At 29.3% G+C, this 25,534-nt stretch overlaps 1 protein-coding gene across 5 annotated transcripts in view; it reads left to right on the forward strand.

Moving 5' to 3' along the window:
- LOC129906654 (receptor-type tyrosine-protein phosphatase N2) overlaps nucleotides 1–25,534 on the forward strand; it is a 61,548-nt gene that overhangs the window by 21,051 nt on the left and 14,963 nt on the right. For all 5 annotated transcript variants that reach the window (XM_055982486.1, XM_055982485.1, XM_055982489.1 and 2 more), the window contains one exon: nucleotides 9,251–9,393. In XM_055982486.1, coding sequence (XP_055838461.1) covers nucleotides 9,264–9,393 — 130 coding nt within the window. In that variant the 5' untranslated portion in view covers nucleotides 9,251–9,263. The remainder of the gene's footprint in view (nucleotides 1–9,250; nucleotides 9,394–25,534) is intronic.

Below are 25,534 nucleotides of genomic sequence, written 5' to 3' on the forward strand. Positions count from 1 at the left end.
ACTGAAAAATTTGAGTTGCTGATTTTTTTTTTAAATCTAGTACAAAAAAAAAATTAATGGCCTAGGTATTCTAAAACGGTTTTATGTATAGAAATTGAGCCTTGAACAACGAATTAAATTCATATTTGATATAGTCAAGCATTATAGCTATTCAAATTGATACTGTTTCTAGAGGAAATTCCCACAATTTTGGGGAACGTTCATCTATTACTCTTTTTGGTGTTTTGCAGTAAATTGAAGAGAAGGTATATACAGTTTTTTCCGTTCTACTCGTTTATGAACTGATAACTAATAGCTAAACCGAACGTTTCAGCATGAGTTTTTTAGCATTGAATAATTTTTTTTTAATTCAAATTATGACTTGTATTTAATTTTACTATAATTTTCACCAAAAAAATATGGTTTTTAAGTTTTGTAATAATTGAACTATATCTAAGAATACAAAAATTTTTTTTTAGAATGTGATTGGGTGGAACATTTTTCAATAAAAAAAATTCGATATTATACAATACAAAAAATCTTGCAATAATAAAAATTCACTTGAACTTTCCTTCTGAATAACATTCTTTAAATCCCTATTATTTCATAACTCTTTTAATAAATTAAAAAAATATGAAATTTTCATCAAAATTTCAAATGACAATTACAGTAAATAATTGCATCAATTTAAATTAGTTTAACCACAATTTTAATAGACATGAATAGTCTACGAAATTATAAATTTCCTATCTGTCCATCAATCTAATAAATTGAACTAACACAAGTCTGCAACTATGCAATCTACAATACTCATACATAATATCCTTAATTAACCTTTAAGCTAAAAGTGTAATGAAATGAATTAATATGCTTCAGTTCACAATTTCATAAACAAATAAACTAATTATGTGCTACAAATTCTCTGAAAAAAAAAATATAAATACCATACCAACAATCTAGATAATGTACTTAGAAAAATAAATATGTACAGAAAATTATATTATTTACGATAATAACTTTTCTTGTGAACTTTTAATTTTCATGGAACTTTATTATAGGTATGCAATATGCAATTTTGTTTTGGTTTCATTGATTTTTTCAAAGTAACTTCATAAATGCACTTTGTTTCTATTTAGTGTTTTCAAGTAGGAAATTAAAACTAAAAGTTTCTATAAAAAAGTTAAGAAATTAAGAATTATTTTCTTGGTATGAAAAGTTTCAACAAACCTTTTGGACATTAAAAAAAAAGTAATTTTCAAAAAAATATTAAAATAAACAGCTTCACAAATGAAAATAATGAAATAAAATTTTCAAAATCTGTTTTATAAGCATACCAAAATTTTGAGAATGCACAATTTAACCTTAAAAAAGTTGTTCTTCATGTATTACTTTCGATTCATACATCCCCATATAATCAAGCCACCTACACCTGCATCTGCATCTGCACCTGCAACGTTGCCTTAGTTGGTGAATGGACTTCTATATGCTTACAAGCTTATTTAATTAAAAAATCCTTCCCTTGTGGTTGCCCACAACGCCTCATAACAAACCTGTCACTCTTTGTGAGCGTAGGGGTATAAATATTCATTTCCACTCTGGAAATGAATATTTTAGTTTTTTTTTTTTTTTTTGTTCGTGTATTTTGTGTACAAGGATAAGGATATGATTATGATATTAATAACAATTCCCACACAATTTTAAGTCACTCAAAGCTGTGTGCTAACTGAGTTCCCACGATATACCCTAGTTTTCTGTTTTGAATGTCAAAGTTAAAATTTTGCACATCAAAGCCAAAAAATATTTACATCAAAATATGGATTTTGCTTTGCACGAAAGCTTTCAAGTCGTTGGATGTGTCAAAAAAAAAATAATAATGCAATAAAATGCACTCAGTGGTCTAACGTGGGTATAAAGGAAATTGTTAATGGCTTTGACATTTGTTGAAAACATAAAATTTCAATTTTCAATAACCGTTTTTTTGACACCTTATATTGACACCTTAATTTTTTTAAACTTGTATCTACAAATTAAAATGCATTTATGTAAATTATGAACGCCTTTTGACAGAGAAGTTAGCTAAGAAATAAACCGTTTAAAAGGTTATTCAGTTCAAATTTCATCAAAAGTTCATTGAATATTGAACATTTTGTGATGACACTTCAAATTAACACTTAGAATCTGAGCACTTATAGGGCCCCTCCATTAAGATCCTAATAAGGAAATGATGTTTATACAGTTATTTATGTTCAATATGAACGGAAATACTTAATTAATTTGTGTCGTTAAGGGTCAATTAATTCACTTAAGAATCCGATTACTCGATAAAACCTTTTGATTGTCAAGTCAAGTAATAAAATTAAACAAGTATTTGATATGGTTGTCATATGATATCTACCTTCATTATTTTGATTTTTCACAAATGATTGAGTAATGTTAAGCACCTACATAAATTTCTCGATAAACCTCATTATACTGTCTGCGAGAAATAATATTGTAATTCATTAATGAAAATTGAAGTAGGTATAGATAATTTTTGTCAAAAAAGAGGTTATGAAGAAAGTAATTTAAAGAGAAGCATATTTCAATTTAAGAATTAAAATGTCAGAGTTTGGTTTGCAATCCCAGGAGATATTTTAAGTGCTCTTTAGCATTTCAGTAGGTTTGCCGATTGCCTGGTCGTACTTTCACCCGACATTTAAAATCTGATGTGTATTTTAGCCTTTAACTCTATAATATCATACAATTTTACTGGAAAACAAGTGTTTTTCGAATATTTTTTTTAAATTTTTGAAAAAAAATATTATTTTGATAGTAAATTTAATTCATTCTAAAAAGTTGTAAATGCAATGTATCAAAATTTTGTTTTGCTAACGATATATACATTAGACTGATTCAAAAAAAAAATTTTTTTTTTGTTCAAAGCATTGTTAAAAATATTGTTGGAAATGACGAAAAAAAAAATACTGTAAAAGTTTCAGCCCTTAATGTTAACATTTAGTACCGCCGCCGCCGCATCGCAAATTTCTATTTCCCATACGATTTGTATGGGAAAGATTGTGTATTTGTGTTTAGAATTTTTTATCTTTTTAATGGTTCATCAAAAAGGCTAGATTTAATCATTTTCTTGTATAAAATTGAACGCTCTACAAAATTGCATTTATAAAATTTAAAAAAAACGGACGCGAAAAATTGATTAAAATAATTTTTAGTTGAAAAAATGAATACCTAATTCGAATTTATTGAAGAAATCTAATATGATAGTATTAGGGGTTTGAGCAGGGGCGTACACTCCCTTGGGGCAAGTGGGGCGACGCCCCGGGGCCCCCGACCGACCTTAGGGCCCCCACTGGAGACAATGCAGAGAAGGAAACTGTTAGCATAAATTGAGTTACGAAGTAAATTGAAATGTATTTGAATCACTTCGGGTACAAGGGAGACAAATTATGTCATTCAGTGTAATGTATAATGCATTGGTAGTGACACAATAATATTGATCTGATAAAAAGGTTACCCCAGGGGCCCCAAAAAAAATAAACTGCTTTTTTAAAAGAAAAATTATAATTTTATCTAAGGGCCCCAAAAAATCTTTGCAACCACAAATAATACATTAAGGGCCCCAAAAAAGCAAAAAACAACTTCAAGTCAGGGCCCTGCAGGGGCCCCAAATGCTTTTACTTCAGGACTTAAAAAAAAATTAAATTAAAAAAAAAAATTTTTAAATTATTTTGTTGATGGATTACTAAATATTACTTTAGGAGCCCCAAAAAATATGACTTCGGGGATCCAAAAATATTATATGGAGGGTCCCAAAAAATAATTTTTCAGGAAACCCTTTAGTTGAGAGGCAATCAAATATTAATTTGGGGGCCCCAAAATCTATTAGATACTAAGGAGAACAAAAATATTCATCAAATTTTCTGATGACATGACAAATATTATTTGAGGATCCTCAAAAGTTATTACTTCAGTGGTTCAAAATAATCAATTGGAAAATTAAATATCAATTTAGGGGCCCCAACATAAATACATCAGGGCCCAAAATAAAAGCATTACGTTATTGATGGCATTCCGAATATTACATCAGAACAGAGGCCCCAATACCTATTAATTCTTGGCTCCAAAAAAAATTATATTATATTTTAGGGGCCTCTAAGCATTTAATTTTGAGGCCCCAAAAATAATTTTTCAGGGGCCCCAAAATCGACGATGATGGAAAATCAAATGTGTACACATTACTTCAGAACAGAGGCCCCAAGAACTATCAATTCTAAGCCAAAAAAAAATTTTATTTTTCAGGGGCCCCAAAATAAATTATGTCTGATGATGGAAAATCAAATATGTATTTATTACTTCAGAACAGAGGCCCCAAGAACTATCAATTCTAAGCTTAAAAAATTGTTATTTTAGGGGCCGCTTAATATTTAATTTTGGGGCCCCTAAATTAATTTTTCAGGGGCCCAACAATAAAAAAAAATAAGTTTGATGATGGAAAATCAAATATGTACATGTTAATATTATTTCAGAACAGAGGCCCCAAGAACTATCAATTCTAAGCTAAAAAAAATTATTTTATGGGTCTCTAAATATTTAATTTTTGGGGCCCCTAGAACAAGTATTTACTACTTTTATGATAGAAATTTTAAGTAAGTATAGCAAAGTGCATTACGAACATATTAAAACATTAAAATAAACCTAAAAATAAATAAGCCATACAAAAAAAAATGTATGGCGTATACGTACTTTTTTTTGTATCAAAGGGGCCCCAAAATTTAGTCTTGCCCCGGGGCCCCCACGACTCAACGTACGCCACTAGGTTTGAGAGTTATATAAAAGGATCTGTGAAACCAAAACACAACATAGAATACAAATATTCGAAAATTTTGCCAAATTTTTAGAAAAACCTATAATACAGTAAAATAAGGAGAAAAAAGGGGTAAATCTCGGAATGAATGTTAGTAGAAATTTTTTTTGCTCAATATCTTCCTTTTGCCATTCTATAACATATCTCAAAAGTCTAGAAAAATCTCATGTCCGCTTGTCGCGATTTCAAGGTCAAATCGCGAAATGGAGATTTTCAAAATTAGCAAAAATAGGCTATGGTATTATATACACATATGATACATGATTTCAAATGTATTTTTTAATGCTGATTCCAAAAAATCTAAAATCAAGAAAATCTGACGTCTCTGGAAAAAGTTATACCTGTTTTTTATCTGTCAACTCATATTATTATAATAGTTGCAAACTTACTGCCGAAAAACCCTTAAAAGTTATGGTAGATGAACCAAATTTTGCATGAAGATTTAAGAATCCATCATTATTAAAAATCAAAACAATCCATTACAAAAAGTAGGTATATATACCTACGAAATAATGGTATTTTTTGATAGAGGGGCAAATTTTTGGATATGCACTAAAGAAGATTCTTGTTCATCTTAGGAATAAGTGCTAATAGGTTATATTTTTTGTTTCTATGTTTGTTTGGATATTCTATAACTTATGTCAAAAATCTAAAAAAATCTCATGTCCGCAAGTCCTAATTTTCCTGGCTTGAAGATAAGATGCAGATTTTAAAAAAATTGAAAAACTACACTTCAGATATTTGTGTTAGATCAACATGAATGAGGTGCATTGCTTTTCAGGGATTGTCAGATTGATTTGTTTATGGATTTTGTTTGAATTGGCGTTAAAAAATACCTTGAAATCATATGGGTTATGTTGGTATACATATAAGAATCTAAAGTTTTCTTATTATTTTTTTAAATCTTCACCTAACTTTAGTTTAACCTGGAAAATTAGGACTTGCGGAAATGAGATTTTTTTAGATTTTTGAGGGTAGTTAAAGAATATCCAAACAAAGATTAAAATGAAAAAATTAGCCTATTGGCACTTATTCCTAAGATGAACAAGAATCTTCTTTAGTGCATATCCTAAAATTTGCCCCTCCATCAAATAATACCATTATTTCGTAGGTATATATATTTTTTGTAATGGATTGTTTTGATATTTAATAATGATGGATTCTAAAATCTTCATGCAAAATTTGGTTCATCTACCATAACTTTTAAGGGTTTTTCGGCAGTAAGTTTGCAACTATTATAATAATATGAGTTGACAGATGAAAAACAGGTATAACTTTTTCCAGAGACGTCAGATTGTCTTGATTTTAGATTTTTTGGAATCAGCATTAAAAAATACATTGAAATCATGTATCATATGTGTATATAATACCATAGCCTATTTTTGCTAATTTTGAAAATCTCCATTTCGCGATTTGACCTTGAAATCGCGACAAGCGGACATGAGATTTTTCTAGACTTTTGAGATATGTTATAGAATGGCAAAAGGAAGATATTGAGCAAAAAAAATTTCTACTAACATTCATTCCGAGGTTAAACCCTTATTTGACTGGATTACTAATAATTTCGTCAAAAAATCGGAAAAAAATGAGAAAAAACTACTTTTTATATTTTAAAGTTGAATAACTTCGAAACGCGGGGGTAAATCAAAAAAATTAACAAGAGCTTTTTTGTAGAGCGGACAATTTTACAAAAGAAAATGATTTTTTCAAGCCTTTTGGATGAACCATTAAAAAGGTAAAAAATTCTAAACACAAATACACAATCTTTCCCATACAAATCGTATGGGAAATAGAAATTTGCGATGCGGCGGTACTAAATGTTAACATTAATGGCTGAAACTTTTACAGTATTTTTTTTTCGTCATTTCCAACAATATTTTCAACAATGCTTTGAACAAAAAAAAAAAAAATTTTTTGAATCAGTCTAATATACATAAAATAACCAAAAAAGGGTCTTTTCGACCCCTATTTTTAATTTCATATACAGGGTGTCCCAAAAGTAATGGATCAAACGAAATATGCTGATAGACCAATTTAAGGGTTCTCAGAACAGTATTTTGTTTCCTCCGCTCATAATTGATTTTTGTTTTTTACAAAATTCTGTATTGAAATGTTGTAAATAAGCTTACTCAGGGTTTTAATCCAAAAAGATTTTTCAGCCTATTTCATTTAAAAATACATTATTTTAAAAGGATATTTTTTCATGAATGATTTACATATACAAAAAATTAATTCCTACTTTGCCACACTAAACAAGTAAACAGTGTTTTCAGTTATAAGGTTCTAAATCCACAGTATTTTGAAATAAAGAATTTTAGTAAAGCATTATTATGGCGAAACAGTATCGTACAGCATTGTACAAAATTTTTAGAGTACAGAATTACTGTATTACGAACATATTTTGCAATAAACCAGAGATAAATTATTCTAAAGCACAAAAGCAGTTTAAAAAAAAATTGTATGTCCAGCTCACCGCTATACATTTTTTAATTTTTTAATGTGAAACCCTGAACCGTTGTTTACAGGATGTGGTAACCTATTTCCGAAACGGAAGCAGACAAATTTGTATGGTGGTGTTTGGGATGTTTTTCGGTTCTTATAAATACGGTATCCCAAAGAGTCTGTTTGTTCATCCATAACTTCTAAACTACTCATCATAATTTTACAAGCTAGATATCGTTAGAATCATCTTGCATGACCGCCGCTGGTTAAAGGCACAACGTCAAAACAGTAAATCTGCATTTTTGGACAGTTTCACTTTAATGTGTCATATTACTTGTAATCGGTCCCTCCTATCACTGCGTCTATCCCAATCCTCCATTTGTTGCCTAAAAGCCTAAACTATCAATTTCCGTTGCACGAGTTGCCATAAGATTGCATGAGTTTTAAAAACTTTGAAACCTTTTGTCTCAAAACAACAATTTTGCAATTTCGTGGTTTTGGCTGTGTGCCGACGATATGGTACCCTCTCGACTAAAGGCTTACCGCTTACGCCATCAAATATCCGGGTTTTAGTTTTTGAACTTATTTTTTTTTTGCTCAAATTATGTTTTTTGATAAAATATTTGTACATTACACTACAGAGCACAATTTTTAATTCATTACTTTATCGTCTTTGATGAGCCATATTAGAAAAGGTGTCATGATTAACTTGCTACAGATTTTTGATCGGCCCGTTGTTAATAGCATTATTCTTAAATTTCATCGAATCCGATTGAAAACAGTTTTTGCCTTCCAGATTTTCAGGATTTTGTGTAATTAACATTTAGAATATTCTGAAAATTGACAATTCTTACATTTTTTTCGAATTAACTTGCACATGATTTTTAAAAAGAAAAAAAAAACATCTTTGCGAGTTTCTCCAAAAAAAATAATATTTTTAATGCAGCTTAGAATGGGATTAAATTCACTTTGACATCATACTGAACGAAAATGTAAATACATTTTGGCATTGATTGAAAAGCACTCAAAGTCTCAAAGTATTTTGACAAAATTCTTAAATTGAATAATGACTCTAAAATGAATTGAATATTTAATCAGTACCCAAAGTCCAAAAAAAATTATGAGAAAAGTCAATTATCTCTATCAAAAAAAATTATCGTCAATCTGTTGACCTTTTAAGAACTTCTCAACAAAATTATCGATCTGAACTTTCCATTAATAGGTATACATAATTAATAGCAAGTTGGTAGGTAACTCATATAAGAATGAAACATAACTACCTAATTTAGGATACCTACAAAAAAAAAAGTTACGAAATCAATTACTTACTCATTCCAATCTTTTCGCTATTCTTAAAGAAAAACTCCAAATAAAAATGGAAAAAAAAAAAAACTTACTTAAAGAGAAAAAACTTATAATAATAAGAACTTTAACCCAAGACTCTTCTTTCATTATTTGATAGTCAATTTATGTGATTGAAACGTGATTTTTTTTTGTGTTTTATTTATTTTTGTACAAACCATATCCTTCCTCTAAGTGCATTGGTAAACCGTATAGCAATAAAGCACAGCTCTGCTCACCACAAATAAAAAAAGAATAATGTTTTTCCTCACTACTCTCTAATTGAAAGAGTTTCTAAAAATAATCCCCGAGATAGAAGCAGAAGGTGCGGGTAAACTTAAACACAACCAACTAACCAACCAACAAAGCGCGCACACACACAAACAACCACAATAGAAGAGCCTAGAAATAAAAAAAAAAAACACCGCTTGGTACCACTTTAGTGGTATATCCTTCTGCAAATAGTCAGATAGTTTACCTTATTCCGTTGCTTCTTCGTTTTTACCTTGTTTCTTTATTTAATTGTTCTAAAAGCTTTTTATATCCTTTTTTTTCTCAGTGTTTTTAATTGTATAAAACTTATCTTCTACTTTTCTAATTTTTTTTTTTAATTTTTTTTTCCTTCAGGTGACGCAACGTCATGGCAAGAAATGTACAGAATAATGGAAGAACCTGGAACCGATGCAACTGGGATGTAACACCACTAAAGCTTATAACTGTTGCATTTCTATTGTCCCAAGGATATGTGGCTAATGGCGAAGGAAATGTCGGTGAGTGTGCTTTCTTTATTTTTATTCAAGATGGATATTTTTTTTCTCTTATATTTGAAAAAAGAAAAGGTACTTTTTTTCATCTCGTTGATGGGTAAGTGGGTGTAAGATAATAGGTAGATGGATTTACAGGATGGCTTAGTGAGCACGTGCTTAAGAATACTTGATTGTAGAGGGCGCTCCATGTAATATTTCCTGTGACAAAAATAAAAAAAACCCATTAAATATGAGTTCGAGTTGAGTAGTAATTTACGAGTGTTTGCTTTCTGAACGCACTCATTGAAAGCGATGTTTGAAGAAGTTATTTTGTTTGTTCACATTGTGGACGAAGTATTTAGAGACAAGTATTCCAGAAAAATTGAAGAAAAAGTTCCAAATTTTAAAAAAATTCTGACAGGGCTGGATTTTATTGAATATGTTTATAAATGTTTATTTAATATCGAAACCTTGAATATCGAAAGAGAATATTGTAAAACATACAGAATATTCAATGAATTTTTTTTTGCAATTTGGTTTCTATGGCGTATACGTAACATTTTGTGTCTTTCTGGACCTAATAATATTATAAAGTTGGAGTTGAGATAATTGATATCAGTTAACGCCAAAAGCTTCTAAATGAATGTTTTCTGCAGACGATTTGTGTGGGGGGAAACTTACAAACAAAAAATAGTTATTTTCAAAGAACTGAATGCTCATTATTCGCACTTTAAGCAAAATAGAAACTTTTGCAAAAATTTCAGTAATATACCTACCTACAGGGTGTCCCGGGATGAGATAAGAAGACTTTGAGTGATGATTCTTGGGTATATTCTAAGAAAATAATTGTTCTACAGTAACTCTCTATCTGCAAAGTAGATACCCTTTAGCGATGATTTAAGAAAACGCTTACTTTGGTATGCCTTTACTCATGTTAATGTTAATAACTCCGTTAATACTTATGATAAAAACTTCTATAATGTCTTGATTTTAAGAAGAAATGCTATTCTTTGTTCCTGAATTTAAAAAATGTTAAAATCTTTTTTAGTTGCTCGGATATTAATTTTTAAATGGAATTATTTTTTTCTTACCCATGATAATTTTTGACTTTGGGGCCGGTTTTCTTCGATAAATGTGTTATAATCATAGTGTTTTATAAATTTATTCTTATGAAGAAAACAATAATGAACAAAAATGTTATTCACAAGTTTGCCAGAAAACTCATATATTTTATGATATTAAAGAAAACCTGCACCAGGTAAAATCTCTAAAAAATGTGTTTTTTTTTTGCTTTAGTCAAAAATGGGTGCGAATTAAAAATTTATTTTTGAAGTTTAAGTTTATCTACTCAAACACACTATATTTTATAACTTCTTTAAACTTTATAAAAGATCATTGCCAGACTTTTTGCGTTGACATACTGTGCTGTATATCTAATCCAGATATGTACACACTCGAATTTCGGTTATACCAAAACTGCTAAAATATTCTGCCGAATCTTAGACTATTATATCAAGGGAATTAAATAAAAATTTCATCACATAACATTTTTTTTTTTGCTTCCGGCCTTTAAAGTTTTCTTTTAATCCGCATGTGTGTTAAAAGCATGCATATTATAGTTACTTCCTACTTTCCTTTTGTTTTGTAAATAAGAAATTTCTAAAGCCTTAAGGATACCGCGTGTTAAGTTCTATTTACACACATTCGTTTATAATTAAAGAATGTTTTCTAGCTTGAAGTTTTTTCTTTCTCAAGGGAATAGTAATAATTAGAATTGAAATAGAAAGTTTTATCGCCCCCACCGGGATAAACGTTTTAATGAGACATGTTTTTCTTCATTTTGAAGCCCTGGAAATATTGATTAAGTTAAGTGGAATTTGAATAGATACACAAACAAAACTGCTTCAACTGATAAAATGTTCATTTTGAGTTCTCTTGTTTAGTCGTTGTTTTTTTTCGTTGTCGTTTTCAATTATCATTGTAATTATTTCTGTTCCCAAAAATAGATTATCTACAGCACAGGGATTTTCTGAAAATGATGGTGGTTAATTCCTTATACATAATAATAGATTAATTGGATTTTTAGTGAAAGTATTAAGCTGGTGTATTATGAGAAAAGAAACAATCAATCAAATATCTAATCTTTTCACAAGAGAGTGCCTATACTTTCTGCTATTTTTATACAATCAATACATTTCAAAATCAAATAGACATGGACTTTGTTTGTATCATTTTTTCCCATCCTTCTAATCTGTTCAAAAGTAAAAAACCATCCTTATACACAAAAATGTATTTTAAGGACCTTCTGGGTAAAACTCCAATCCACTGAGCCAGCTTGTGGAAAAGTTTCCTTTTTGCATGATTTAGAAAGTATGCTTTTGGTCCTTTGTGTGTGTGGATATTTTTGGTTTCAATTCAAATCTGGTGTTTCCTGTCTGTGAATTTTGTTTTCCTTTGTTTCTAATTTAGTTATAGGCTTTACTCTTTTCTAGCGATACGATATGGAGAAATGTTTAATCCACCATGATGTCTGTGTACTTTTGTACAAATTCTTTCTTCATTGCTTTCGATTCGATGTCAATCGAATGAATGAACTTCTATAGAATACTCGTAGCAGACACCACAAAAATGTTTCATTTTTAACAAAAGCTGTAAGGAAGGAAACAGTTTCACAAATTTCCTTTTCAAAAAGGAAAAAAGTGAAAAAAAGAATTTAAAAAATGTAAATTCTTGAATTGAATTCAAAAATTTACGTTCAATGGGTTAAATATAGTTAAATAAGTTTAAAAAACTTGATTTAACATTTAATGTGGTCTCACTTTCAGCCATGGATAATAATTAACTAATTGGAACCTTTTCAGTTGCGTATATTATACGTATCAAGGAATCTCTTAGGCAATATAGAAAATTTATTTTTGATATGTTAAAAAATATCAAACTTACTTAAATGTGGTCTTTTGTACTATTATAACAGAAAAAATCATGTGGTCAGTGCCGGTTTAAGCACTACCGGCGCCCCTGGGCAAGATTGCAAGTGGCGCCTCTAAAAAAAATTCATCTAAAACAAATTTTTAAAATCACGAAAAAAAGCAATAGCAGATTATGTCTTACCTCTCATATACTTGTTAATGCATTTATTAAAAATGTGCAGTGTATTAACTTAAAAAGGTTAACTTAAAAAAAAAATTAATTATTCATGTCATTTAGGCTCAATTGACAAGACTACCTTTATCTCTGACTTTTTTGTTTAAACACATTTTATTTGAACAATATTTTTTCAAAAACTTTTTCAACTAGGTACATTAATGTGGTTTTCGATTGGAATCACTCAATGATTCACTCATTCTGAAATCCAATAAAAAACTTTGAATCGCTTACACCCAGGGGCGTACACTCCCTTGGGGCAAGCGGGGCGGTGCCCCGGGGCCCCCGACCGACCCCAGGGCCCCCACTGGAGACAATGCGGGGAAAAAAAACTGTTAGCATAAATTGAGTTACGAAGTAACCAGGGAGACAAATTATGTCATTCAGTGTAATGTATAATTCATTGGTAGCCACACAATATATGTATATTGATTTTAAAAAAAGTTACCCCAGGGGCCCCAAAAAAAAAATAAACTGCTTTTTTAAAAGAAAAAAACTATAATTTTATCTTATAGCCCCAAAAAAAATTACTTGAAAAATCTTTTCCACCACAAATAATACATTAGGGGCCCCAAAAAAGCAAAAAAATATTATTTGAGGATCTTCAAAAGTGGTTCAAAACAATCAAATGGAAAATTAAATATAAATTCAGGGGCCCCAACATAAATACATCAGGGCCCGAAGTAAAAACATTACGTTATTGATGGCATTCCGAATATTACTTCAGAACAGAGGCCCAATACCTATTAATTCTTGGCTCCAAGAAAATTATATTATATTTTAGGGGCCTCTAAGCACTTAATTTTGAGGCTCTAAAAATAATTTTTCAGGGGCCCCAAAATAAAAAAAATTATGTCTAATGATGGAAAATAAAATATGTATTTATTACTTCAGAAAAGAGGCCCCAAGAACTATCAATTCTAAGCTAAAAAAATTTTTATTTTAGGGGTCTCTAAATATTTAATTTTGGGGGCCCCTAGTACAAGAGTTAACTACTTTTATGAGAGCCATTTTAAGTAAGTATAGCAAAGTGCATTACGAACATATTAAAACATTAAAATAAATCAAAAAAAAATAAGCCATACAAAAAAAAATCTATGGCGTATACGTAATTTTTTTTTTTAACTAAGGGGCCCCCAAATATCAAAGGGGCCCCAAAATTTCGTCTTACCCCGGGGCCCCGGCGACTCAACGTACGCCACTGCTTACACCCAATTCTAAAATTTAATATCTGTATTGGTGAAAAATCAAATATTTTGCTTTTGTTTTTTCACTAGGAGAATAAAAAACTTGCAGCACGTTTCTTAATGATTCCAGGCGCTTCCGGACGGCCAATCAAAAACAGCATACCTTTATAAGTATAAGGTTTGTTCGTTGTGAGCTCTAGGGCACTCTGGGTCGCTCCGAATTCGTTGTCAAGCGTTTTTTGTAGCTCCTTTTTCAACCAGAGTTATTTCCTCTGTGTTCGATGTTCGCTGATGAAACTAAAGCTCTGAGGTGTTCGATGTAAAATGAAAACCCTAGAAACTCTGATTTTTTTCACAGTTAATTGAAATGACTTAGAGTGCCCTGGAGGGGGGAACAACGAACAGACCTATTTTTTTATTCTCACACACACAAACGTAGTTTTTATAAGAAATGGAGAAGCTGTCAATTTTTGGCATTTCTGGATTTTGGGTTTTCGGGATTTCGGGATTTTGGGATTGTGGGTTTTCGGGATTTTGTGTTTTTGGGTTTTCGGAATTTAGGGTTTTCTGGATTTTGGGCTTTCTGGATTTTTAATTTCGGGATTCTGTCCGTCTCTTCTTCTTTCTTATTCTTCTTCTCTTTCCTTATTCATTATTATAGGGGCACCTTTGCAAAAATTAAATTGGTAGGAAGAATATTAGGATTGCTTTAGTCTTTCAAAAGAAATTGGGGCGCCACTTCAAAGATGAACGAAGATTTTGGACACCATTGTCCTTCCGAAAGCCAAATAAATTAACCCAAAATTGGGGGGCGCCTTCATTCTTCAAAAAGTTTAGGACAAACAATACGAGCGCCGTTGAAAATGTAAAATAGAAAAAAATTGGGGCGCCTTTGTGAATGTAAAAAAAAATAAAACATCGATTGGAAAGACTTCGTTATTTATATAACTTTTGTAAAAGTTCGGGGCGCCTGCGGCGCCTCTCAATTCTTGCGCCCCTGGGCGACGGCCCAGGCTGCCCCCCCCCCCCCTAAAACCGGCTCTGCATGTGGTTATAGGTATGTACGTTTTACAGAAACTTGTTGATGTGTGAGAAGCTATTTTATATTTTAACAACGATTTAAAAAAAAAAATACATTATCAAAGCCATCGATTTGACATCAAAGGATGCCACAACTAAACTAAACATTGAATTTTGTAATTGATTTCAACAAAAATGTTGTCATAGTTGGTTTTGAAATCGGTTTAAAGGTCATGGGTATCAATTACAAACTGCTGGCATTTTCCCAAAATCTTGAGTAGTTTGAATGTGTGGATAAGTAAAAACTATTGACTATTCAAAAATTAAAATAACTAAAACTAAATGCACTTTAAATGACAAGAAAAATGTTTAGTTTTTTTTTTGGGAAGAAGACGAGATTTGATGGGTACTAGTTCGCATAAGATATGCTCATTAGATTTCTTATCAAAATTTACCTGCACTCTACTTATTCAACGGGTTTCTGTCTTACCAGTTCACAGTTTTGACATCTAGTCTCTGCCTTTGACACAAAAGTTTTCGATATGGCTTACATTATGGAAAATAAAATGTATTATTGTCACTAAGGTGGATTGAAATTCAAATTTTATGATATCTACTATGCAATACCTTCAAAAAGGAGTCCTTTCAGTACACAAAAATAATGGCTTAAAATATTTAAAGTTTTAAGGTACCCCATATTTTTTCAATTTTTAATATATTTTGGAAACAAAATTTTTAAATGCAATATTTTTAAACATGTTTAAAAAATAGTAACCACGAAGAATAAAAAAAAAAAATAAAAAGCAGTTTTCTTTTAGAGAAGACAAATCTCAAAAAAGTACTAAAATTTCATACAAATAATTTTTAAAATATTTTGCACATTCATCGAAAAGGATAAAGCCAAAAACATTAAAAATTAAAAAAAAAATATTTACTGCAAATAAAAAAAAATATTTATTGGAACTAAAAATATTGTATATTAAAAAAAAATTGTATTTGCGTTGAAAAGAAAATTTTATTGCAAATAAAATATTTTCTGCATTGAAAAAAAAATTCAATGCAAAGTGCATTAAATATTTTTTTTTTAATATTCATCGAATATCCTACAATTTTTAATATTTGACCACACATAAGGTTCAATGTTATAGTTGAAATAGCTAATATATAGTCAAATAGTCAAAATTGTAAGAAATTCAACGAATATTAAAAAAAAATATTTAATGCACACATTTGAAATTTTTTTTTAATGCAAAATATTTTTATTTACAATAAAAATTTTATTTGCAATGCAAAATTTTTGTCAATTGTACAACAATTTTTTTGTTAATGCAAAATATTTTTAGTTGCAATAAATATTTTTTTTTTTAAATTTCAAATGCATTTTTTTAATTGATATTTTTACAACCCTGATTAAAACTGAGAGTAATTGTCAAAATACACAATTTTGTACTAAAAAACATAAAATTTTTTTACCACATAACTTTGGACTGAGTGAACCAATTTTGATAATTCTTTTTGTATTGGAAAGCTGGTGGCTGCAGTGTGGTCCCATTTCAATTTCGTTCACTTCTAGCTATAGGAACTATTTTAAAAACCATAAAACCCAGTTTTAATGCATGGAAGTCGGTTTTGTTTTTTTTGCTTAAAATGATTATTTACAAATCAATTTTTTTGTAAATGGGTCCAAAACATTATGGATTTTTTTTTGTTAATACGTACATATGCGCAAATATGGCAGTAGATTCTATTTAAACCATCAACTTACGCATGTACACCGAAAAAAAAATTTGATAATAACAGCTATCAAATTAACATTTTTCAGTGACAAAAGTCGTCCAACAATTAAAATATCAATTTTGATATTTTATCATATCATTTTGACATTTTTTAATTTCAGGTGGGATATTGAAAATTTCACTTTGACAATTAAAATATCATTTTGACATTTTTTAAGTTTAAGTGGATATTGAAAATTTCACTTTGACAATTAAAATATCAATGTTGACTAGATTTTACGTTTTAGTTTATTATAATGAAACCTATTTCTTTCTTCATTTTTATTATTTTTATTATTTTAAGAATTTTCTTTCTTTTTTCAAAATATTACTGAAAGGGAATATTCTTAACAAAATAATGGTGATATTATTTTTTCTATTATAGGTGATATAATTGTTTTGTTATTTTCTCCCAAACTATGTGAAGTAAAATCTTAGTGCCGATCAAATTTTCTCAGTAAATCATACATTTTACTTCGAAAAAACACAAAGCGCTTTTAAATTAGTACACATTAATAATTTTTTATTTAATATTTTTCAATAATTTGGAATGTGAAATTGATATGAAAAAATGATAATAAAATATCAAAAAAAATTTCCAAAATGTGACATTTAAATATCATCCTGATAGTAAAAATGTTGTTTTAACATTTTAAATATCATAAAACACATTTTATAGAGCATTTTTGGCTGATATTTAAAAAATGTTAATTTGATATTTAAAAAATGTTAAATTGATATTGGTTTTTTTTTCGGTGTATGTAAGCCAAACACTTAAATTCAATAACCGTAAATTTTATAAACCGGGCATTTCTTAGTAGCTAAAATGAAGAGTCCACAAAGCGGTGCATCTGAAAATTCCCTTCTAATATAAATATCATTGATGGAAACTCCATTTCTTCACAGAGTAAACTAGTTGTCATTTTAATTTTACCTTTGAAAAGACCTTCAGGAAGTTCGAAAATTACACTGGTCTGCAAGGAAATCCTCCCTTAAATAAAACTAAATTTTTCTAAAGGATTTTTGTATGCTGATTCCGAATCTGAAGAATTGATCTAGCACGTCACGTTTTTTATATATTCCCGTTAGAAAATCTCAAAAACCCATTTTTTTGCTGTTTTCGAAGAAATATTTTGGAATAATGTAAATTTTTAATTAAATTTGTTACAGTTTATAAAAAAAACTTACTTTTTTCTTTCAAATTCAGTTTCAATCTTCTCAATATCTCTTTTCTTCTCCGAGATATCTTAATTTAAGTATAAGTTAAGAAGGTTTGCCATATCTTATCATAAAAAACTGATCTCTAAAAATTAATATATCTTTCCCCCTAGAACAAAAATATACTTTTCTAATGGACTTTAGTGTGTTAATTTTGAATCCGAACTCAAAAAATTTCGGTCAGCTCTGGTGTGTGAGATATAGTAGTTTTTATTGAGATTTCTTAAGAAAAAACTTGATTTTGTGATTCTTTAATGCGAATATCTTAAAATCCTGATGTGATAAATTTTTTTTGACTTCGGATTCTAACTCAGCACATCAAAAACTATGAGAAAAGTATACTTTTGTGAGAAACAAATCTGAAGCTTTACAAGCCAGTTTATCGAATGGTTTATTACAAATAAGATATTTCTAAATAGATAAATAGTATATAAAATTACAAAACACGTAAAAATTTTGTTTAATGTATTTTATTATGGTTTTCTTTACATATTTGACTTTTTAAATATAATGGGCGTTTATATTTTACATTTTCCTCAATTATGGTGTTTTTGTTCATGTTGGATTTACTAAAAAGTAAAGCATTTCGATATTTCTGCTTTTTTTTATAAATCAGTATTTTAAAATATGAGTAAACATTAATGTAAAAGGAACATATTTGGTTTCAATCGATAGGCCATATTACGAGGAATAAGTCCTCCAAATTTGAGCTCAGTGCTACAAATAGTTTTAATTTTGCACGAGTTCAAATAAATCTAAAAGGTTGATTTTTTAGAAACTACCCACATTTTTCAAAAATCATTTTTACAAAAATGGTACCTGATAGAATTTTTCTGAAACCAGATTTAGATTCAGGAAGATATAATCTTTCATAATATCAAAAAATTATTTAAAGGAGAAAATAAAGTTAAATTTTGCAGACCAGTGTTATTTCATAACCAATTTTTAATTTTCTTAGTCTTTGAAAAACGGATTTGGTTTGTTAATGCTAAATATTTTTGGTCATCCAAAGATATTAACTCCGCCCAGTAACAGTAAATAAATATTTTTCCAAAAATACCAAAGTTCAACTCAAAGACATTCTATTTCCATCATTAAAAATGTATCCAGCCTAATAGCCTTTGAGTCACGTAATAATAATTATTTACAAAAATTTAATCCACAAATCTTCTGGTGGACATTTTAATAACCTTATAATGCTCTCTCTAAATCTATAATCTGGATTTTCTTGCCATAATTTGTTTTCTTAAATTACTTCAAAGCCTTAATTTATCGTTAGATTTGCAAAAACCGAATAATTTGCCTCATTTTTGTAGGTGGTACATGGTAAACATCAAAAAATGTATTGAAAAACACTTCACATAGCTTATCCGGTACATAGCCCTTGGTGGTTTTCGAAAACGGTAAATAAAAAACAACAGAGTATCTATCTCATTAATCATGCGAAGCACAAGAATTCAAAAAAAGTAAACGAAAGATCTAAATTGAGAAAAGAAAACAACAAGGGCCCTCGAAAGAATCTTATATTTCCCAAAAAAACATAATATTTCTACCCCCCAACCAACAGGCTTATTTTTTTTTTTGTCTTTTGTCGGTAAACAAATTCTTCTACAGCTTGGCTCTCTAACATGATTATCACGTCCCAAAGTCAGTTTTTCACAGATCCAATTAAACCTCCCCCCCCCAATCTTCCCTTAAGGCACGTAGGGGCCTTTTTTTCACTCTACCCCCTCAAGCCCGAAAAAAAAGAGTCATCTGATGATGTCGGAGTTAAAGGTCAAAAGATTTTCCCATCCGGACTTCGTTAGTCAAGGACCTTGAAGCAAACAGTAAAATCATACCCCCCCCCCACGAAAAAAATGACCACATAAAAATAATATTTCCACGAGCTAAAATTTCAGCTATGTGTTTGTTCAGTATTTTTTGTGTGGGTAGATTTAAGGTTCTCCTCTTCTTCAACGAATTTTGGGCTATTTTTATCCTGCTCCAGAAAAAATGTCGGATGAAGGTTGTTTGTGCAAAACCCAACTTCTGTTGTGTGTAGGTATTTAGGTATGCCATTTGCCAGAACACAATAATACACTTTTTTTCCCGAATTGAGTTTGCGAGTTTTGCGGGGGCTTGAAAAGCTTGAGTTTAGTTCTATTTTTAGAAATATCCGGGCATGAGAAAAGGAGCAGCTAAAATATGTGTGTTGTGCTGCAAGGTATGGCAGGAATGAGAAGGACCGACACGCAGCCACCTACGCACATTCCATGTGACAGTAATGTATGTTTGGGAGTTTTTCTGAATTGATATTCAGTACTTGCCTCAAAATTATGGAGATACTCGTAGGTGGTGGCGTTTGAATGGGATTTTTGGTGTAGGTATACAGCTGGATAACTGTTGCTATTAAATTGCTTATACGTAATGTTGTTATGGGCTGGTACCAGAACGAGCAGAGAAAAAAAAATCAATATTTCCAGAGGGGCTAGAGATATAGCTTCTAGGGAGGAAGAATAAGCGAGAGAAAAAAGCTTTTAGCTTGACGTTAATACTATTGGAGCTGATGTACGTCAGAAAAAGTTTTTTTTTTTCGTTTTTTTCTGAATGAAAGTTTGAGTTCCTTGGAGAACATTGATGTGTTTTGTTGTTTTCATTTTATTTTGTTTTCGTTTTTTTTTGCATTGCCAGATACCTATCTATAAAAATATTGATGGTATTCTATTATGGAAAGGATGTTGTTGTGTTTTTTTTTTGTTTTTCCAACATCAGGGCCTATTATTATGGATTGAAAGAGGGTGAAAAAAAAAATATGAACACAATAAAGGGTGGTAACACCGATTCGATTTGATGGCTTTCATTTATATTTTTTTTTTTTTGTTTTGAAGTGGAAAAATATGTGTTTGATATGAGAAAAAGGGCTTTTTTGCTTCATTGTCAATGATAATAGTCCATGGCGGCTAGACATTAATGTCAAGTTTTTCATTTGATAGCTTGGTGGAGAGGATTAAACACAGGCAAACTCAAGAGTTGTTAAGGTTGTGTTGAAACGTGTCAAAAGTAATAATAAAGAATAAACTTTATGAATTAAATTTGAGGTTGAAATAATAAAAAGAGAAATATATTTTTATTATTAGGGATTTGAGGTTTTTTCAAAGGGTATTGTTTAAAAAGGATAAAGGATATTAGTTGAAAATATTTATTATAGGTTTTTAAAACGTTTATGAAACATAACTTAATTTTTAATGAATAGGTCAAGGTCAAGGTCATGCAAAGTAGATTAAAAATCTTTTATTTTGGTGTAGATTACTTTTAATAAGGTTTAAAATTCACCGTAATCATTGTCCATTTTATGTATATTTTCTCCAGGAAATTAAAGCACCCTTCTTTTTTCTTTGTAAAGTATGCATGACAAAGAATCGGAGTTCATTTATTTTTATGCTGTTGCTAAATTTACTTGACAGTCTTTATAAAACCTTTGACGAATTTCTGAAAATTACAGATTTTGAATTGCATTGATTAGGTCTTTCAAAAAAAAAAAAAAAAATCATTTCATGAAAAGCAAAAAATATCATATAAAAGCTTAGCATTAAGGCTGTTCAATTGTTCAAAATTGTTTATAATGTCTTTCTACTGGTAGCAAATAACGTTTGAGCAGAATAATAAGCAATAAAAACATTGTTTTTGATTGAAAAATGACTACAAACAGTGGAAAATTCTCAAAATAATTGAAAAAACTTTCAAAAAAAAATTTTGTTCGAAGTCGTACCGATAAATCGAAAAACTAATGACGCCAATCGATTTCTAAGGTCCGATATAGGGCGAAACAGTCAATCGCGCAATTGTCTCAAATAATGTTTTCAAAAAACTTGCACAGTGTAATTTACACACATATGTAACAAGCTCAACGCCACCATTCATTTGATACCGGAGTCATCTCTGTACACACGGGGCCATGGCTCACAGTGAAAAAAAAAATAGCACTCATACGCCGCAGTAACCTACATTGTTTATAAACCATTAAATGTGTTGGTAATTTTACTTATTCATACAAGATATAAGTATTATATAAAATATTTTATAAATAAAAACAAAAATAACCTTTAAAAAATACCAAAATGAAGTTTTTTGTAACTAGAAGTTTCTTCAACACTATTTTAAAAAATTTTAAAAATAATTTTACACAAAGTGATGTTATATTTTTCGTATAGATTTAAACTCATAAAACTGAAAAATCATATTGTAAAAAAATATTTATGTATAGTTTTTCAAGATATGATTTTTAAAGAAAATTTTGCATGTTTTTTGGTGTTTGAAATAGATTTTAAGTGCCTTAACAGTTTTTAGATCGATTTGAACATTTAGAAATAATTTAAGATTATCCCTTCTATGTTATGAAGCTTCCAAAAGTCCCAGTTTATCAGATATAGTTATCATAAATTGCTTAACGTATGCCACATTAAGTCAACCACGTTTAAGCGTTTATTTTTACTTAAAACTTGGTGAAAAGTTTGGCTTGGTGAATATCGATTTAGGAGTTAAGTTCGCAAATACTTCTTAACTCTTTATTAAGAGTTTTCTGCCTCTAAAAAAGTTTTTCATTGCAATAAATCAAATCTATTACTTTTTTTCCTAATTATAAAAAGTTACCATTTTTCATGGAATGCCCCAATTGTTAATAAAATAATACATTTTTTGCATTAAAAAAAGTTATTGCAAATAAATAATTTTCTGTACTGAAAAAAAAAAACAATGCAAAATGTATGCAGATAAATAAGAGATAAAGCAAGTTTTTTTTCTCATTCAAATGTACTTAATTGCTCAGAACAATCAAATAATCAATTAAATAGTTGAATAGTTTTTCTTAAAATTTTTCTAAGTACATTTTTTTTGATTCGAGCGTTTATTGCTGTAAACTAGTGTATACATTTTAAAATTCATCTTTCTTTTCGAATTTAAGCAAAATATTCAAAAGTTAGTTATTTTCTTCAAAAACCATATTTGAAGTAGGCATTTTTCATTTACATATCATGTATTTTAAATAAGCATATGAAACAATAATATTTAAACATATTTTACAAAATAATCCAACTTAATTCAGAATCAAAAATTTTTAAAGATAAAAAAATATTGCATAAAAAAAATAAATAAAATTAAAGGGTTTCTGTGGCGTATACGTAATAAAAAATAAGAAAAATAAAAATCAAAGATTCCGTTTATCCCTTGTTTAGGTATTATTTTTTTATTGCTTTTCCAAAGGATCCTAAAAGAAAAATCTATAAGAAAAATAAATCTTTCTTATTTCTTTTTGTTTTACAAAATTTTATACCAAAATCACTCACGCACACAACCAGCCGGCGCGACGAGACGTAAATAAAAATTTTAACGACTTATTATATTGCAGTGCTTTTAGTTTGAAAGAGTAGACAAAATGCATATTTATCTGAACTTAAAAATACGACTTGAAAAATAAAAAAACTTTCAGACTTTCATTTTTATTTACGACGACGAGAGAGTATATGTGTTGATGGGTTTGGCTATAAAATTTTGTACACTCTTTAGAAAAAATGGGAAGGAACATTTTATTTTATTTTAATGGTCTGCAGTCAGCAGTCACATGCAACCCTGACTGAATGTGCACAAATTTTATTATAGTTAACATTAAATTGGAACTAAAAGACTATCGGAGTGATGTATTTTTATCGTCTCTATTTAATATATATGTGCATTTGTTACCATAGAAGACTTGGAGACCCTTTGCTTTTTTTATTGTTCAGTCGATTTAGGTGGAAGAATGGAATTGCATTTTTGGTTGAAAAGATTTTTTTAGGTGGTAGAAGGTTGGCATATTTGCCACCTTGAATCCAATTAAAATTAACAAAATAATGAGTAAAAATAATTGCATACTTTTAAATGTTGGGATTAAATTTCGATATCTATTTCTGTTTAAATTAAAAAGTTTTAAGGATTCTCAGTTAAAAATAAAACTCGAGATCAAAAATATCATTTTTATTACCAAACTCTGCAAAGTTTTACTCAATATTCAATTGAATATTCGAAATCACGTATCAGAAAAATATTGCTTTTTAACTCTGCGAATTAATTATAAGTTTTTATTTTTGTACCATATTTTTGCATTTATTTTTCATATTTTTAACTGTAACCAATTAAATCAAATCAACTCCTTATATATCTCATGATTACTTTCGAATCCATCTCGATATCCGAATGCAACACAATAAAATTCTGTTCCAATCACAAATAAGGTTACCATAGTGAAAATGAAGCAACACAAAAAAGTATGCAATACAATTTCTGTTCAACAATAATTCAAATAACTCCCATATGAATGCATTATAAATCAGGAAGGACACATATCCTTCTCAATTTCACACGTAGATTTATTCAGCAAGGATTTCATTCATTCACACAATTGAATGCAAAATTCATTGGTTTTATATTTATTTTCCCATATTTTAAACAAAAACACCCAACAAAATAAAAGGACTTTTCATGGCATAGAGGAAAAACAAATTGTCATGGCAACTGGAATATTTCCCATCGTATAAATCAGAAGAACAATCAGGACCTCGCTCAATGATGGTTTCCTAGAATACATCAAAACATCCGAGATATTTTTTTTTGTATTCAGATTGCATCTCTCCATTTTCCATGTCCAGTCCAATGAATACAAATTTTCAAAACTAACCCAACTAGCTACTACTCTCTCTGCTCTATGTTAACAAATAAAAAAGAATCCTGCAAATTCATTTTAATTCTTGACAAATAAAAATGGGAAACGCAATATTCTTCGTAATCCCTACAACAAATTTCTCTTTTATATATAAAATTACATTTTTGCAATGTCGTCCTCTGTCCTCTGGCATCTAAAGTCCTGTCAGTAACAGCATATTGTCATTGATTTCAATCAGGAGTGTTTTATTTAGAAAAATGAACATGGATGTACAAAGGAATAAAAGGTTGTGAGATCTCCTTGGTGATGGAGAACAGAATTTGCCATTCAGTTACACAGTGGGGTGGTATTCATGAAAAGGAAAAACCTTTGTGTTTTGAAGTTTACTTGGAATTTCTATATTCCAAGCATTTTTTTTATTCATTAATTTGAACAAATGCGTTTGGATAAAAGTTTTTTTTCTTATTTTTATATAATAGATATGCTACTCCAACTAAATATGGAAACAAAATTCTCTAGAAATTGAAATATATAGGATAAGTAATTTTTTTTTTTTAATTTTATTCCAAAAAAGTACCCCACTGTTCGGTACGTTTGGTGTAAATGTGTCAGCACATTCTAGATGGGAAACCATTGACTTTATATTGTGCAATAATAAAAATTACATGGATCAAAATTCAAATGAAATGTATACTTTTATTCGATTTCATGGGAATCTTTTTCAATTGTCCTCTTTGATTACATTTTATAAAGAACAATATGCTTTTTCTAGAAGTTCTTTCAAGTATATTAAAGTAAAAATAACTGAGAAGGAAATTTGTGATTTTTAATTAAGGGCTCTGTTATAGATATCAGTAAAATCCATCAGTAAAAATTTTGTTTAGCTATTTTGAATACTTTAAACTTTTATTTTGAGCAAAATATTGATGAAATAAGTTGAAAGCTTATTTTAACTAATTTTTTTTTTCAAAAAGAAGCAATGCATTTGGTGGTAAATTTTATTCACAAATCCATTTTATAAATTTCAAATAATAAAATCAAATTTCATCAGTAAAATTTATAAAATGAATTTGTGACTAAAATATAACACCAAATGCATTGCTTCTTTTTCAAAAAGTTAGTGAAAATGTGTTTTTAATTTATTT

Source organism: Episyrphus balteatus, chromosome 1 (assembly GCF_945859705.1).
Source record: "Episyrphus balteatus chromosome 1, idEpiBalt1.1, whole genome shotgun sequence".
Lineage (NCBI taxonomy): Eukaryota > Metazoa > Arthropoda > Insecta > Diptera > Syrphidae > Episyrphus > Episyrphus balteatus.